At 43.2% G+C, this 15,768-nt stretch overlaps 1 protein-coding gene across 1 annotated transcript in view; it reads left to right on the plus strand.

Annotated features, from left to right (window-relative positions):
• The window catches only part of MFSD2B (major facilitator superfamily domain containing 2B), a 50,588-nt gene that overhangs the window by 27,039 nt on the left and 7,781 nt on the right, over positions 1-15,768 (plus strand). Inside the window, exons 5-10 of the mRNA XM_018575364.1 lie at positions 1,189-1,267; positions 3,933-4,120; positions 5,261-5,351; positions 5,459-5,580; positions 9,559-9,645; positions 12,628-12,708. Coding sequence (XP_018430866.1) covers positions 1,189-1,267; positions 3,933-4,120; positions 5,261-5,351; positions 5,459-5,580; positions 9,559-9,645; positions 12,628-12,708 — 648 coding nt within the window. The remainder of the gene's footprint in view (positions 1-1,188; positions 1,268-3,932; positions 4,121-5,260; positions 5,352-5,458; positions 5,581-9,558; positions 9,646-12,627; positions 12,709-15,768) is intronic.

A 15,768-nucleotide genomic window follows, 5' to 3' on the forward strand; every position in this document is an offset into this window, starting at 1 on the left:
TATATTATACATGGGAATACACATCCCAGCAATACATTGTACACTGTATGTATAATGTATTGCTGGCATTTGTTGTATTCCTAAATAGCTGGTGATATTCTGCACTGCGCTGTATAGAGGACTACAAATCCCAGCAATAATGCATTACACAGCGCAATGCGGAATACCACCAGCTATAATGTACTATTGCTGGGATTTGTTGTATTCCTCTATAGCTGGTGATATTCTGCATTGCGCTGTATAATGTACTATTGCTGGGATTTGTAGTCCTCTATAGCCGATGCCATTCATTGCTGTATAATTTTACACTTTCCATTTCACTATATTGCACACCACACTATTTTTTTTTCTTTTTTACTTCCACCGCTCCAAGCTTGCTCCTGTGATGGACGACAATCTCAATACAAACTAGTAGTCCATCACTGGAGCCATTTTTTAAAATGTATTTTATTGTTTATCCGATTAACCGATTAATCGAATTTAATAATCGGCTAACTAATCGATTTTGAAAATAATCGTTAGCTGCAGCTCTAGTTACATAACCACCACAGTTCTTCAGGGACAATATCAAAGATAGTGTGTTTTGGCATGTTATGCTGTGGAATTTAAATTCTTTTTTGGCGATGCCATCAAACTCTAGTCAATTTTTTACCCACCCATACCTGAGGGCTGTAGATACATTTATTTTTTAAATTTTTAAATTTTAATTTAATTTTAATTAAATTTTTAAATTTAATTTAAATGTTTTAAATATTTCTTACTTGACACCTCCATGTGGGTTCTGACTTTACATTTAGTCCTCTTGGTGCTTCATGCAAACGTCTGCCTCTGGTCAACCAACAAGAACAAAATCCTTTATTTTCAGATAAAAAAAAGGATTTTGGGGCTATTACTCTTGCTGATAAATATTGGACTAGTACCGCTTCATGAAAACACACACGACACTACTAAAACTAAAAAGAAACTAAGAAAAAAATGGCAAAAACCAATCAAATGAATGCCATTCCCAGGCTGCTGACCAGGGTCAAAAATGCACAGGGCATTATGGGTCTGGACCACAAATTTAAGCGAAATTCAAAAAGGTTGTATTTTAATCGTGGAAATTTGGTTTGGACTAGTTTTGGACCTGAATTTAAATCTTAATACTATTACCTCACATGTTATCATTTCTCCTCTTGTTTCCCACAGATTTTCCATGTCCCATACACAACACTGACCATGTTTCTTAGCGCAAAGCAAACAGAGAGAGATTCAGCCACTGCGTACAGTAAGTACAGTGTGTACGGGGGCCTCAACTACTGTAGAAATTGTCTAAATCATGGACTGTCTATGCTGACCAGTGCAACCAATCAAGTTTTCCCTTTCCTACCCTAGAAACATAAAATATATAATGCAATTGGATGGTCATACTGACACGTACCCTGTTGGTTTTTGTGTGAAATGTACTGATAGGTTCACTTTACAACATACGTCCTAATTCACTTACAGGATTCTGTAGGAGACCTTTCCATATAGTAGATCTACAGAGGAATATGAGTATTTGCAGACATACAATGGAAATGGACTGGAAATGGCATTCTTAGAGTTGTTATGGCCCAGCCCATTCACACCAGATCCGCTGCATTGCGATCCGTTATGTTTAACGGATGTCCCTTTGCATTGTGTTCTTTTGCGTTGTGTTGCGTTGCGTTGTGTTTCATTGTGCTCCATCGTGTTGTGATCTGTTTTTCCACAGATGCTAAACGAAGAACACCGAAAAATGAATGGGGCTAGTTCACACTGCCCCATTCCATTGTGCTACGGTGCACTGAAAAAAAAGTAGAACGTGCAGCAATACTTTTTTTTTTCAGCGCAACATACTGCAACAGATTTGGTGTGAACTAGCCCCATTCACACCCATTCATTTTGCAGTCCATTAGCATCCGTTGAAAAACTCAACGGATCGGAAGTAAATCGGAAGGTAAAATTGCAAGTTAACATACCTTCCGTTGACGTGTGATTTCCTTTCAATTTTGGTGTGAATGCACATTTCAAGTCCCAGCTCCACCCAACTACCAGAAGTCCATTATACTGTAAGGCCATAGGAAGATGTTGTTCTATCATGATGGATTCTACACAGTGTAGAATAAAACTGGGGTCCTCCAAATGCTTGCCTCCTGTTATGATCTTGTGCAAGGGAGCAGAAGTGTGGCTTATTGTAGGAAAATCTGGCCAGTGGAGTCTCTATGAGATATAAAAGTCTGGATTATTACTTTACTTACTAAGGTATCAGTTTTGGTTCGACCCATAAGGCTGGCTTCATGCTGTTGAGTTGCAGTAATGTACAGTAAACCATGCATTTTCTGGCAAATTATCATAACGCACGGCACACTTTATGATGTGTTGCTTTGCAGTGTCTTTCATTTAGAGTGGCACCTCAAACACATAAGTTTACACTAGGTGTTGACGGACTTCCAGTGCAGAGCACAGCAATGCACCTGCTGTATTTTGCGGTGTACTGGGTTTAAAAAACAAAAAACAAGCAGGTATGCTTTTCCTTCCACTGCTGCGTATTGGAAGTGCATTTTAAAAGAATGAAGTTGCTTATATATTGAATGTTAGCGTGCAAAATACGGTAAGTGTGTGTGCTGTAGTGCAATGTAACGGCTAGGTGGGAAGAAGCCCTAAAGGTTTGAACATGATAGACTTACGGCTTTAACCCTAAGTTTTAGGCCTTTCTGCCAGGTTTGAACATTCCTGCTTAAAAATTAAGGAAAGCAGTGGTTGTTGGTGGTTTCGTTTGTGTTTTACAGAAAAAGGTCATAAGGAGCCATAGTATTCTAATACAATAACAAATATCTAATAGTATGTACACACTTGCAGTATATGAAGGGGCTTGTACTGTGCAGGATGTATGCTGTATGGCAGCATGGTTAAGAAGCATTTCTGTTCTCCAGACTGTCTATAATATACATTTCTAGTGAGGTCATGGATGCCTGAACACCTGTTTTTGTTGTGTTCTAATTCTGGGGCCACTGGGATATAAAGTAAGTATAGTAAGCTATCACAATGTGAACAGCAAACATGAATCTGGCAATGTGGGTATCCTGAGTGTACCACATAGCCAACATGATAAGGTTAACACTCCACCACTTAGTTGTTCATAATCCTTAAAAATTAAAGAAATTTACATTTTCCAAATTTGGGGCAAAATGACAGAGTCTCTTTCAAGCTTACAGTCAACACACTTACACCCACCTTCCCTGCACCCCTCTGCCACACCATTCCTTTGTCTGGGAGTCAAACCCCATGTAACCCTGAGCTGAGTGATGCCAGAGCTTTCAAAGAGTTGTTGACATCATCCTCTACCATGTAGAAAAGTGTAGTGGTCTGGGGATTGGCCACTTAGGCCTGAGCACTGCATCTTGGAAAGGGGTGATATGCTTCCCTGGAGGAACCAATCATTTTATGAAGGTCCTAAGTGAGCAGCAGGGGGAGTGTGGGGTAGCTGAGTATAAGTGGGCTGGCAAGAATCTCTGACTATTCAGGGGAAAGTGACACAATCTCCTACAAGTTGAATTACAACCTAAATATAAAAAGAGGAAGTAAAGTATAGGAAAGCAATAAAGAAAATAAATGAAAAAGAAGGAAGCTGAGACCAGGGTGAAAAAGAAGGACCAAGAGGTAGTTCTTGGCTAAGCCGGTCATGCTATGTGTCAATATTTAAAATGCAGATCATAAAACGGTGTTGGGGTGTTTTGTCTCTCAGCATATGGGGGTCCTCAGGCTGCCAAGCCTGGACAATTAAATGTTCAAGCAGCTTATCAAAGATTATTTCATAGAGCTATTTATATCGGCCACAAAAATATTACTTTTTACCTCATTATATTATTCATAGTTGTTGACAAACCATTTATGTCTCTGAAAACCTTGGATGATGTGTTTTCTTGTAGGGATGACGGTGGAGGTACTTGGAACTCTCATTGGAGCTGCTCTGCAAGGACAGATCATTGCTAGTGCTCACACTGCCCATCACTGCCATGTGCTTAATGGGACCATGAACCTCACGGTGAATGCTTCAGACTCTATGGAGAACATCACCTATTTGATCCCGGGGTCACCAGACTACCAGCTTCACGCTGTAAGTCAAGAATAATTTGTTTTTTTTGTAGTTGTTTTCATTAGTCAGCCATGTCTTACCAAACTGACCTTTAGAGTAGGTTGGAGAGACCACCTGGCTTTTGAGGGTTTACAGTTCTAACGAACAGATAAAAATAAAACCTTTGCAGGTGCCCAAGTTTACTAATTATAATTAAAAGTTCCAAAGGAGTTAAATATAAGCTAGATTTTTTATATTTTCAAATTTCTTGAAACTGGTAGATAAAAGGACAATGCTCTTGCAGGGTATAAGTGAACTACACCCCTCTGATGTGTGCCACGTTTATTTATTTATTACAGGTATTTATATACTGTAGCGCTGATAATTTATGCAGCACTGTACATACCAGAGTACCCAGAGGAAACCTATGCAAGCACAGGGAGAACATGCAAACTCCTTGCAGATAGTGACCTGGCTGGGATTCAAATCGGGGACCCCCAGTGCTGCAAGGCAGAAGTGCTAACCACTACGCCACTGTGAGTGGTTATGAATGGATCTTCCCAGCTGACAACCAACTGCCCAGCCCTTGGTGTAGAGCTAAGTGGTGGGAGGAATGTCCTGGCACTACTCATTGTAGTGTGATGGCCAATGGGCTGTGGAAAAATGCAACCCCCCCCAGGTTTGTCATCTGGTCCTTGTCACACCTGGTTCCCTCTTTGCTTGTTCTGGTGTCACATGGACAGGAAACCAGGGTAAGGGTCAATATGAAGAGCAGGACCAGGACACTATCTGCAAGGAGTTTGCAGGGACTGATGCGAATGTGTACGATGTAAAGCACTGCGTAAATTGTCAGTGCCATATAAATACCTGTAATAAGTAAATAAACCTTCGATTGGGTCTAACTGTTCCCTGATTTGGGGAAACCTGTTTGACCCTGTATGCAGAAATTGTCTTACTTCTGTGGGTTCTGGTTGACAAACCTGCCACTATACACAATACAGATGCAGTAGAAGAAACTGCCCCTTAAATAAATAAAGTCCTACCCTCATCTGCTGATATCTAATCTCTACCTTGTAACCCACCATGTCACGATCATTCAAGGTAGTCCAGCGAGGACACCCAACCTAAGACTATATTCGTCTCCTGGTTTCCGTCCTGACTTTTTGTGACATTTTTGTCTAGAGGAACGTCTACATGATTGCAGCGGGGGTCATCGGCTGTGTCTATTTGTTCTGCACTGCGGTGCTCTTCCTGGGAGTCAAAGAAAAAGACGGTAAGTAACTATTTTTTCATTTTATTATTCTAAATAATTCTATCCAGTCTTTTACTATCGATCTGCAGCAATTCCCAGGTTATGATGGCGTGATTTGTATATTACAGATCCCTATGCGTTTCAGCCTGGCATGATTATGCCTTTCTGTAGCGGTTTCAGACAGTTGATGCGGCACGGGCCGTACCTTTACCTGATCTTCTCCTTCCTGCTTATTTCAGCTGCTGTTCAGGTAATGGCTGTTCTCTGGTGTCTGGGTGGAGATATAACAAGCCGGAGCGGTGGGTGCAGTGTTAAGTCGGCTACACACGGCTAGGTTTATATGTGAACTTTCATTAAAAGAAATCTCATTAAACCGTTCAATAACGCCATCAGAGACTTGACCAATGTTGTTCGACATTGTGTTTGGTTTTAACACTTGACTTGGGAAATGGATGGAGTTTCTCCAATGAATGGAATGTAACAGTGAATGTGGTTTTCACTCAAGAACTCCAATTTATTTTCCAAAATCGAAAACCAAACTGAATTTGGAACAAAATTCATCAAGTCCCTGATGACATTATCAAAGATTTTCCATCCTGCTTCTTCAATTGTCTCATCACTATGGTGATAAATGATACCAGATCCGGCCGGGGTGACGCGGACGGAAGTTCCCCCTACTCCTCCCCAGACAATGCCGGGGATGGCAAGGGCAGAACCTGTTTTTTAGGGGGCCTATGCGTGAGAGCGCGCTCAATGCGCGACACAAAACCATCCATAGCGGATGAGAAAAATTCCATGGATAACGCGGTACCTGAGGCACCGACCGCCCCCCCCAGGGACCCCAGTCCTTCAATGAACGGGAGAGAAACACATTTTTTCAAACGAAATTCTACTGGTGTATGGCCAGCTTAAAGAAGAACTCTGGGTAAAGAAAAAAATTACGCTTGCAATGGAGCTACCTCCAACGCAAAAGGGTTAAAGGAGAACTATGAGGCGAGTGAAAATCACTCAGCCTCAGTTCTAGCCGGCCTGTGACAATGAAACTGTCACAGGTCGGCTCAATAGATGGGGAATTGAGCGAACACATAGCGTCACTCGCTCACTTCTCGATCTATCCCTGCAGAGAGCCGTGATTGTCACTCTCGGCTCCCTGCAGGGATTCCCCCTCTCCCTTGTCCGATCCTCCAGTGTTGACTGGGGGAACTGACTGGGAGGGGGCGGGCACAGCTGGCTCTGCCTCTAGATAGGCAAAGCCAGCTTTCAATCAAGCAGCTGGGTGGATCTTGACAGTAATGTCGGGATCCGTCCCGGCTGCGGCGTCTCAGTATACCGCACCTGTAGCTCACGGTATACTGAGCTAAGGGTGACGGGAGGACAATGGTCAGTGTCCCCCCATCACCCTTAGGAGAACTATGGGGAAAAACTCTGACCCCATAGTTCTCCTTTAAGTGTTCGTTTTGTCTATGAGGCTATACTCACTTGATCCTCAGTCCCACAATGGTCAGTGCTCACCTCCCTATTCAGTTATGGAATGTCCCTTGGTGTCCTCAAGTCTAATGCAATGGACTTGCATTAGACATAATGATGTTAGTGGTTCTTATACCACCAGAGCCCAGGGGAGAAGAGGCTGTGGCGACCGGTCTAGCAGCCTGGAGGGAGTCAGGTATGGATCAGGTAATCAGGCTTTATTTGAGCCTCTTAACAAAACGAGCACTTAAAGTGATATTAAAGTCAAAAGGATTTTAAGCTGTTTCAGATGCTGATGAAATCACTTACAATGGATTCTGCTCCTTGGTGTTTAAAAGTTTTATTTTACTGCAGAATCAGCTGCTTCCCCTGAGCTCTGGTCCTGATATCCTGTTTTAGTGTGACTCCTTCGCCAAGCAGAGTGCTATGCAGTCACCCTTGTGTGTTCTAGTAAGTTGAATGTGTCTCAAAAAAACACAGACACAGCAAATCAAGCTACTTCCGTCCTCTCGGCCCTCTCTTCTCCCTGCTCCAAGCTAGTAGATGGACAGTTGCTGGAGACTGCTTTGTCCTATGTGATCTAGCACTGGACAAGAAGTTCAGGGAAGCTGAGTTAAGAGAAGCAGCTGTTCAGAAACATGATGATTCTAAGTGTTTGGGCAAAATCGTAAAGCAATGCTTTGCTGGGCAATGTATACTTGTTTGATCTGGATTCATGATTGAAAAACCGTTTAATAGAGAGTTTAATACTACTTTAACCCCCTGCAGTATGGGGGGAGGATGGGGGGTAGCCCCACTGCAAGGGTAAGTTCTTTGTTTGCCCAGAGTTCTTGTTTAATGGGGACACCAGCATTGTAAAATTCTATTTACATCTAATGTGATCTGGCTATCCCTTCTGTGATCTACCTCTCTTCTTCTGTCTGGTTGTACACTATATTGCCAAAAGTATTGGGACACCTCTCCAAATCATTGGATTCAGGTGTTCCAATCATCTCCGTGGCCACAGGTGTATAAAATCGCGCACCTCGGCATGCAGACGCTTCTACAAACATTTGTGAAAGAATGGGTCGCTCTCAGGAGCTCAGTGACTACAAGCGTGGTACCGTGATAGGTTGTCACCTGTGCAATAAGTCCATCCGTGACATTTCCTTGTTACTAAATATTCCGCGGTCACCTGTTAGTGGTATTATAACAAAGTGGAAGCAACTGGGAACAACAGCAACTCAGCCACAAAGTGGTAGGCCACGTAACATGACAGAGCGGGGTCAGCGCATGCTGAAGCGCACAGTTGTCAGAAGTCGCCAACTGTCTGCAGAGTCAATAGCTACAGACCTCCAAACTTCGTGTGGCCCTCAGATTGGCACAACAACATTGCGTAGAGCGCTCCATGGAATGGGTTTCCATGGCCGAGCAGCTGCATCCAAGCCTTACATCACCAAGTGCAATGCAAAGCGTGGGATGCCGTGGTGTAAAGCACTTCTAGAGAAGTGGAGACGTGTTCTCTGGAGTGACCAATTACGCTTCTCTGTCTGGCAATCCAATGGACGTGTCTGGGTTTGGCAGTTGCCAGGAGAACGGTACTTGCCTGACTGCATTGTGCCAAGTGTAAAGTTCGGTGTAGGGAGGGTATTATGGTGTTGGTATGTTTTTCAGGGGTTGGGCTTGGCCACTTAGTTCCAGTGAAGGGAACTCTTAAGACATCAGCATACCAAGACATTTTGGACAATTTCATGCTCCCAACTTTGTGGGAACAGTTTGGGGATGGCCCCTTCCTGTTCCAACATGACTGCGCACCAGTGCACAAAGCAAGGTCCATAAAGACATGGATGAGTGAGTTTGGGGTGGAGGAACTTGACTGACCTGCACAGAGTCCTGACCTCAGCCTGATAGAACACCTTTGGGATGGATTAGAGCGGAGACTGCGAGTCCGGCCTTCTCGTCCAACATCAGTACCTGACCTCACAAATGCGCTTCTGGAAGAATGATCAAACATTCCCATAGACACACTCCTAAACCTTATGGACGCCTTCCCAGAAGAGTTGAAGCTCTTATAGCTGCAAAGGGCGGAGCCAACTCAATATTGATCCCTATGGACTAAGGCTGGGATGCCATTAAAGTTCATGTGCGTGTAAAGGCCGGCCAATACTTTTGGCAATACAGTGTAGCTGCTAGGTAAATTCAGCTACAAGAAATATGCAGTTCAGGGAAGATATACTAAGCCAGATGCCAAATGTTAATGTGTGGTGACCTGAGAGAACTTTATTACCCTGGTCTAGGATATTGAGTAATACAGTATAACTTAACTGATCCCCGTTCTCCCGGCAGTTGGAGCTCTCCTAATCTTTCCTATGTACCAGCTTGTGGACAGTCATAGCATCCAGAGTTTTGGGCCCTGCATTGCATGCGTTGGTGTCAACAGGCTTCCAACTGCTGTAGCATAGGGAGGAAGAGGCTGCTAGCGCCAGTCTTGCAGCCAGTGGGAGCGGGAATCAGGTAAGTAAAAGCCCTTTTCCCAGGTCTTCGTCAGTAACTTCCCCAGTATTGAAAGAAGAATAAGCATGACAACCCTGAAGCCGTGGCAGCGGACATATTTCTGTCCAGACAGGTTCCTTTAAAAATGTAGCTGTGAGCAGATCGGATGGCGGTCCAGAGTCAGCCATACATTTATAGATATATGGCTGAAGGATAGAAATCTGACAGATTCCTCCATCAATCATGATCGGCCATATCTCAATGTCTGTTCTGTTTTTAAATTCATCAGCTTCAGCAGAGCAATTTTGTCCTTTTTTGCACACATGCTGCAGCCAACCTGCGAGAACATTTCCAGAATCTGGTACTGACCATCCTGGTGAGTAAAGGGTCACATGTCTCTATCTATCTATCTATCTATCTATCTATCTATCTATCTATCTATCTATCTATCTATCTATCTATCATCTATCTATCTATCTATCCATCCATCCCTCCCTCCCTCTATCTATCTATCTATCTATCTATCTATCTATCTATCTATCTATCTATCTATCTATCTATTCATCCCTCTCTCTCTCACTATCTCTCTCTCTCCATTCATCCATATCTCTCTCTCTCTCTCTCTCTCTCTCTCTCTCCATCCATCCCTCTCTCCATCCATCCAGCCCTCTGTCTGTCTGTCTATCTATCTCTCCATCCATCCATCCATCCCTCTCTCCATACATCCATCCCTCTCTCTCTCCATCCATTCATCCATCTCTCTCTCTATCTATCTATCTATCTATCTATCTATCTATCTATCTATCTATCTATCTATCTATCTATCTATCTATCTATCTGTGCATTATATGACCCCTGACAGCTTGTTTTGTTTCCATCTTAAGAAGTAATTATGTGTATAATCCTAAGGAGGATGTGACACACAAACAATGGAAGGTGTCAGGTCTTTGCTCTCCCCGATATTCCCCTCCATCACACACCTGTCTGTGTGGCCCCTGGGGGGATATTGTGGTAGTACAGAGACAGGTGGTGGCGGTGGAGGATCTTATTTCATTCTGTCCCTAGAGGGCGCCACCTGCTGCACAATTACCACCTTGCGTCATTTTAGGTACAACTCCAACCATACTTTGATAATTGCATCCATAGTAAAGTGACAGATGTTTCTGGAATATAGTTATTCATTCTGCCTAAATCAGAGTCCTCTGCAATCAGGACCTCTTTGTTTTTAGGCCCCATATGTCATAGTCTCCTGTGAGTAGATATAAACCTTTCATTGGATGACACATATAAAATCAGCTTTTATTTTTGTTTGCAGACCTTGTATTAGTTATGTAATACATGAATGATGTCATCCTGAGAAAAGGAATATTCTGGCAGCTTCCCATCCACAGACCACCCCAGTAAAATACTTACCTGTCCGCGTTCCTGGTGCTTTAGTGACTTATAGAGCTTCCAGTGTCCACACAAAGGACCAAGACTATCTACCTATGAGCAGTACTGAGAGTATCACACACATATAGTCCAAGATGGTGTTTTATTAGATATTCAGTAGAATATAAAAAAGGTTGACACATTTCAGAGGTTCAAAAACTTCCCCTTCATCAGGGCCACAATCAGTGGAGTAACTAGAGCCATAGCAGTCCAATCACTGCTATGGGGCCTGGGGGTGGAAGGGGGCCCCATTAGGTTATTTCAGCAAATTAAACATAGAACATGTGACGATAGCAGAGTACTGTGTCATTAAGCATTGGAGTGGTTGCAGTTGATGACAACCCTAACCCTCGGTAAAGTCTACACTGTAGGAAAGCTGATGTCAGATGCACAAGAGGTGTCTTTGGGTCATTAGTCACAGCTCAGACAGGGGACCCCTCCATCACATTTTTGCTATGGGGCCCCATGATCTGTAGTTATGCCCCTGGCTACAATGCAAATAAAGGATTTTAGGAGTATACACTCACTGGCCACTTTATTAGGTACACCTGTTCGGCTACTCAGTAACACAAATATCTAATCAGCCAATCACATGGCAGCAACACAATACATTTAGTCATGTAGACATGTTCAGACGATCTGCTGAAGTTCAAACCAAGCATCAGAATGGGGAAGAAAGGTGATTTAAGGGACTTTGAATGTGGCATGGTTGTTGGCAGGCCTGGATTCCCCACAAGGCCACTGAGGGGCGGCAGTGGCGTGGAGTCCCCCGACGCCCTGAACATACAGTTCCGGGCGGTAAGTTGCCTTCTACATTTATTCCTGCTTTGGGAAGGACAGAATAATAACGTGCTGGATTAATGTGATCCTATTTCATGTTATTACTTCATTGCTGTGCTGTATATGTATAGGCCAATGCCTTGGCTGGCGCTCGTGCAGAAAGTTTCAAACATTTTTAAATCGATCAAAAAGATTAACGATTAATCGAGAAATTAATCGTTCATTTGCACAGCCCTTGCGGAACCTGGCCTTGGGTCGGCAGGGAGAGCAAATCCGGCCCTGGTTGTTGGTGCCAGACGGGCTGGTTTGACGATCTCAGCAACTGCTCATCTACTGGGATTTTCATACACAACCATCTCTCCGGTTTACAGAGACTGGTCTGAAAAAGAGAAAATATCCAGTGAGCGGTAGCTCTTTGGGCAAGAATACCTTGTTTATGTCAGAGGAGAATGGCCAGACTGGTTCAAGCTGATAGAAAGGCAACAGTAACTCCAATAACCTCGTTACATCCGGGGGATGCAGAATACCATCTCTGAACACACAACACATTGAACCTTAAAGCAGATGGGCTACAGCCACAGAAGACCACACCGGGTGCCACTCCTGTCAGTTAAGAACAGGAAACGGAGGCTACCAAAATTGGACAATACTGTAGAAGATTGGAAAAAACGTTGCCTGGTCCGAGTCTCGATCTCTGCTACGACATTCAAACGGTCAGGTCAGAATTTGGCACAAACAGCATGAAACAAGGTGTACCTAATAAAGCGGCCATTGAGTGTATATTAGACATTGCATGTTATATAACTAATCAATAATGAATAACTCTTTACAAAAGAAAATGGTGTAATGTTACCACACAAAAAGCCAAAAATATATTATTATTATTATAATGTTATTATACATATTATACATATAATTTTTTTATTATTATTATTACACAAGACTGTAAAACAAATAACTGTTAAAAAAAAATCACATTAAGATAAAATAAAACAGATGAACAAAATATGAAATCTGAAGTTTATTTAGAAATGTAGCTGTGGGTACATAGTACAGCACCGGTGACATAAGGTAGCTCTAATGAAGTGTGTCCCGTGTCCTGCTCAGTATACAAATCTTCCCTCCGCTGACCCTTCGTTCTCTGCAGATCTCCGCCGTCTTGAGCATCCCCTTCTGGCAGTGGTTCCTGCAACGATTTGGCAAGAAAAAGGCCGCCTTTGGAATTTCAGTAAGTTCCGAGCAAGTCCTAACTTAGTGCTCGTGTATGCAGTGCACATTTTATACATTTTAGGGTTTTTGTGTGAACACTTAGTTACAACATTTCAAAGTTCCCGCAGAATTATTATTATACAGGATTTATATAGCGCCAACAGTTTGCGCAGCGCTTTACAATATAAGGAAGACATTACAATCACAATACAATTCAAGACAAGATGGTCAAAGTATAAGGGCAGCACAGTGAGAAGTGACGTGTAAGTGCACATTGATTGGAGTGGTTTCTGTGGTTCAAATGCTAAACGACTATTGTCTGCCAACAACACAGTTAGGGAGAGTGGGCAGCGATGTGGCAGATGAGCTTTAATCTAGATACATTTAAGGTCATGCACTTGGGAGCTAAGAACATGCATGCTGAATACACCTTGGGAGGGGTTTCACTGGGGAAAACAGAGATGGAGAAGGATCCGGGGTCCTTATAGACCACAGACTCAGTAATAGCGTGCAGTGCCAAGCTGTGGCTAATAAAGCCAGTGGTATATTAACTTGCATCAAAAGAGGGATTCATTCACGGGATAGAAATATCATTTTGCCCCTTCACCAAACACAGAGGGTGGCTACTTTTGTTCCCCATGGTCCCTGTGTGCTGTAAAGTAGTCACCGCTCCAAGCTCGCTCCCGGGATGGACCACAAACTCTATACAAAATTAGTAAACTAAACATGAAATTGTAGTCCATCACAGGAGTGAGCTTGGAGTGGTGACTACTTTACAACACACAGAGGGACCATGGGGAACAAAAGTAGCCCCCCCTCCAGAAGGAAGGACAGTGTCAGCACCAATTCAGAGATGATTGGAGGATCTACAGCCGAGTGATACACAAATAAGATACATTATCGTTAATACTTAAGGTACCTGAATGCATTTTTAACTCCTGAGTTTAGTGTCACTTTAAGGCCACTAGATGAAGCTGTGTAGCATAGGAAATACGTATCTATGATCCTGGGTTCCATCTAGTTGCCAAAATGTGGCATTTTCCTGATATTACATTTGACCTGGAGAAAAATAAATAAATTAACCAGTTGCCGTCCGCCCGTAGTAGAAAAACGGACGGACGGCACTGTCGAGGTGACCCAAAGCCCATTATATCGCGAGCTACAGCTCGTCATATACTGAGACCGCCGCAGCCAGGACGGATCCCGACATTACTGTCTGGACCCACCCAACTGCGGGATTGACAGCTGGCTCTGCCTATCTAGAGGCAGAGCCAGCTGTACCCGCCCCTCCCCCATTCGTTCCTCCAGTCAGTGCTGAAGGATCGGAGCGGGGAGGGGGAATCCCTGCGAGGAGCCGTGAGTGCTCTCTGCAGGGACAGGATCGAGAAGTGAGCGAGCGAAGGTATGTGATCACTCACTTCCCGTTCTACTGAGCCGACGTGTGACAGTCTCATTGTCACAGGTCGGCTCGAACTATGAGGTTGAGTGAAAATCACTCACCTCATAGTTCTCTTTTAATATTTATATACTAATAACAATTATTATACTACTAAATACTATTATTATACTAATATGATTCATTTTGCCTCCATGCACGCAGAATTAATGTACATGTTGACCATCAGCAAAGTAGCCAGAAGACACCAGGGACCTAGGCACCGCTTTGACCTTTGTGATGTCTTATTCCGGGCCCATAATGCTAGCATTGCATGTGAATCCTCACAGCATTGGTTGCCCAATAAGCACACAGCAGTTGAAATCTGCAGGCTGCCATTGATGAACCTGGAAATGCTAGTTTTGTGGCTGTCATGCAGATCCAATGACTTTGATACTTTTTAAAACTCATTGTCACTATTAAACCACACACACATGGCATGCTATGTGCAGCACTTCCACCCATAAATCTCAAGTTCATATAATGCCTAATGATCCCAGGCATGCAAGGGCATCTTCATATATTACCTATCTGCCGCAAGCCAGCTCATTGGACAATGAATCAGCATCATGGCTCAGGTATATGTATCAGAATGGCCAACCAAAACTGCAGATTCTTTGACAGGTGAAACAGCACATATGTATTTCAACTATGTTAAGCCACTGGCCTGAATTTGGGCAGGACCCTCCTTACCATCTATTGTAACTTGTATTGTAATGGCAATGTCTTACTTATATTGTAAAGCGCTACGCAAACTGTTGGCGCTATATAAATCCTGTATTATAATAATGAGAAGAAAGCAACACACATTAAACTGCTGCACAACCTGTAATTATATAGGCATCTGCAGTGTGGACTGTAGCCTGCCATATCATTATTTGCCAGTAGGTGGCAGCAAATGACCATAAAGACAGACGTTACAATTGAAATATGGCAGAAGAAGCACAAAGGTCACCTACAAGAGTATTTCTCAAGATGCTCTTGACTGTGGCCGCTCTTCCGACCTTGTCTGTCCTCCATGACTCCCTTGTTCAGGTCCCATTACCAGCGCAAAAGATTGCCCCCGGCTTTGTAAAATACAAGTTCGGTTTTTATTAAAATGATTTTAGTAATGTAATTCCCATACAGAATTACATGCAAAATGTATTAGCCAATTAATGTGACCCTTGGGATTGGGGAACAGATCCAAGCTCCTTCGCAGTCAGTGATCACCTCCATTCTGTATGTCAAGGCTCCTGAATGTTTGTATTTAAGCTGGACTCCAGGCAGAGATAAAAGGCACAAATTAATGCAGTTCTGTAATCATTAATAGATTATTACATTTATTTTTTTAATGCATGTAGTGTCCGTACCTGAATGTGACCTAAAACCAGCCTCTTTAAGTCTTCGTATAGCAGAAATGAAGAGTGAGAGGAAGAAGCAGTACAGCAGCCTATCAGTTCATGTGCTGACATGGAGCATGCTGATAGCTGGATTGAGCAGAGTGATAGAGAGATGAGCTCTGTGTTGCTTCCCCTTTCATTGTCCAGTCAAAGGCTGGAGTTGGGTTCAGGATAACCTGGGCTTATAAGAAGTGGCTTGAATGATGCTGGCCATCAGTCTAAGGACATCTAGTGGCAGAAAAGAAGTACTGCAGTGATAACC

This window comes from Nanorana parkeri, unplaced genomic scaffold (genome assembly GCF_000935625.1).
Source record: "Nanorana parkeri isolate BGI_ZX_2015 unplaced genomic scaffold, ASM93562v1 scaffold53, whole genome shotgun sequence".
In the NCBI taxonomy this organism is placed as follows: domain Eukaryota; kingdom Metazoa; phylum Chordata; class Amphibia; order Anura; family Dicroglossidae; genus Nanorana; species Nanorana parkeri.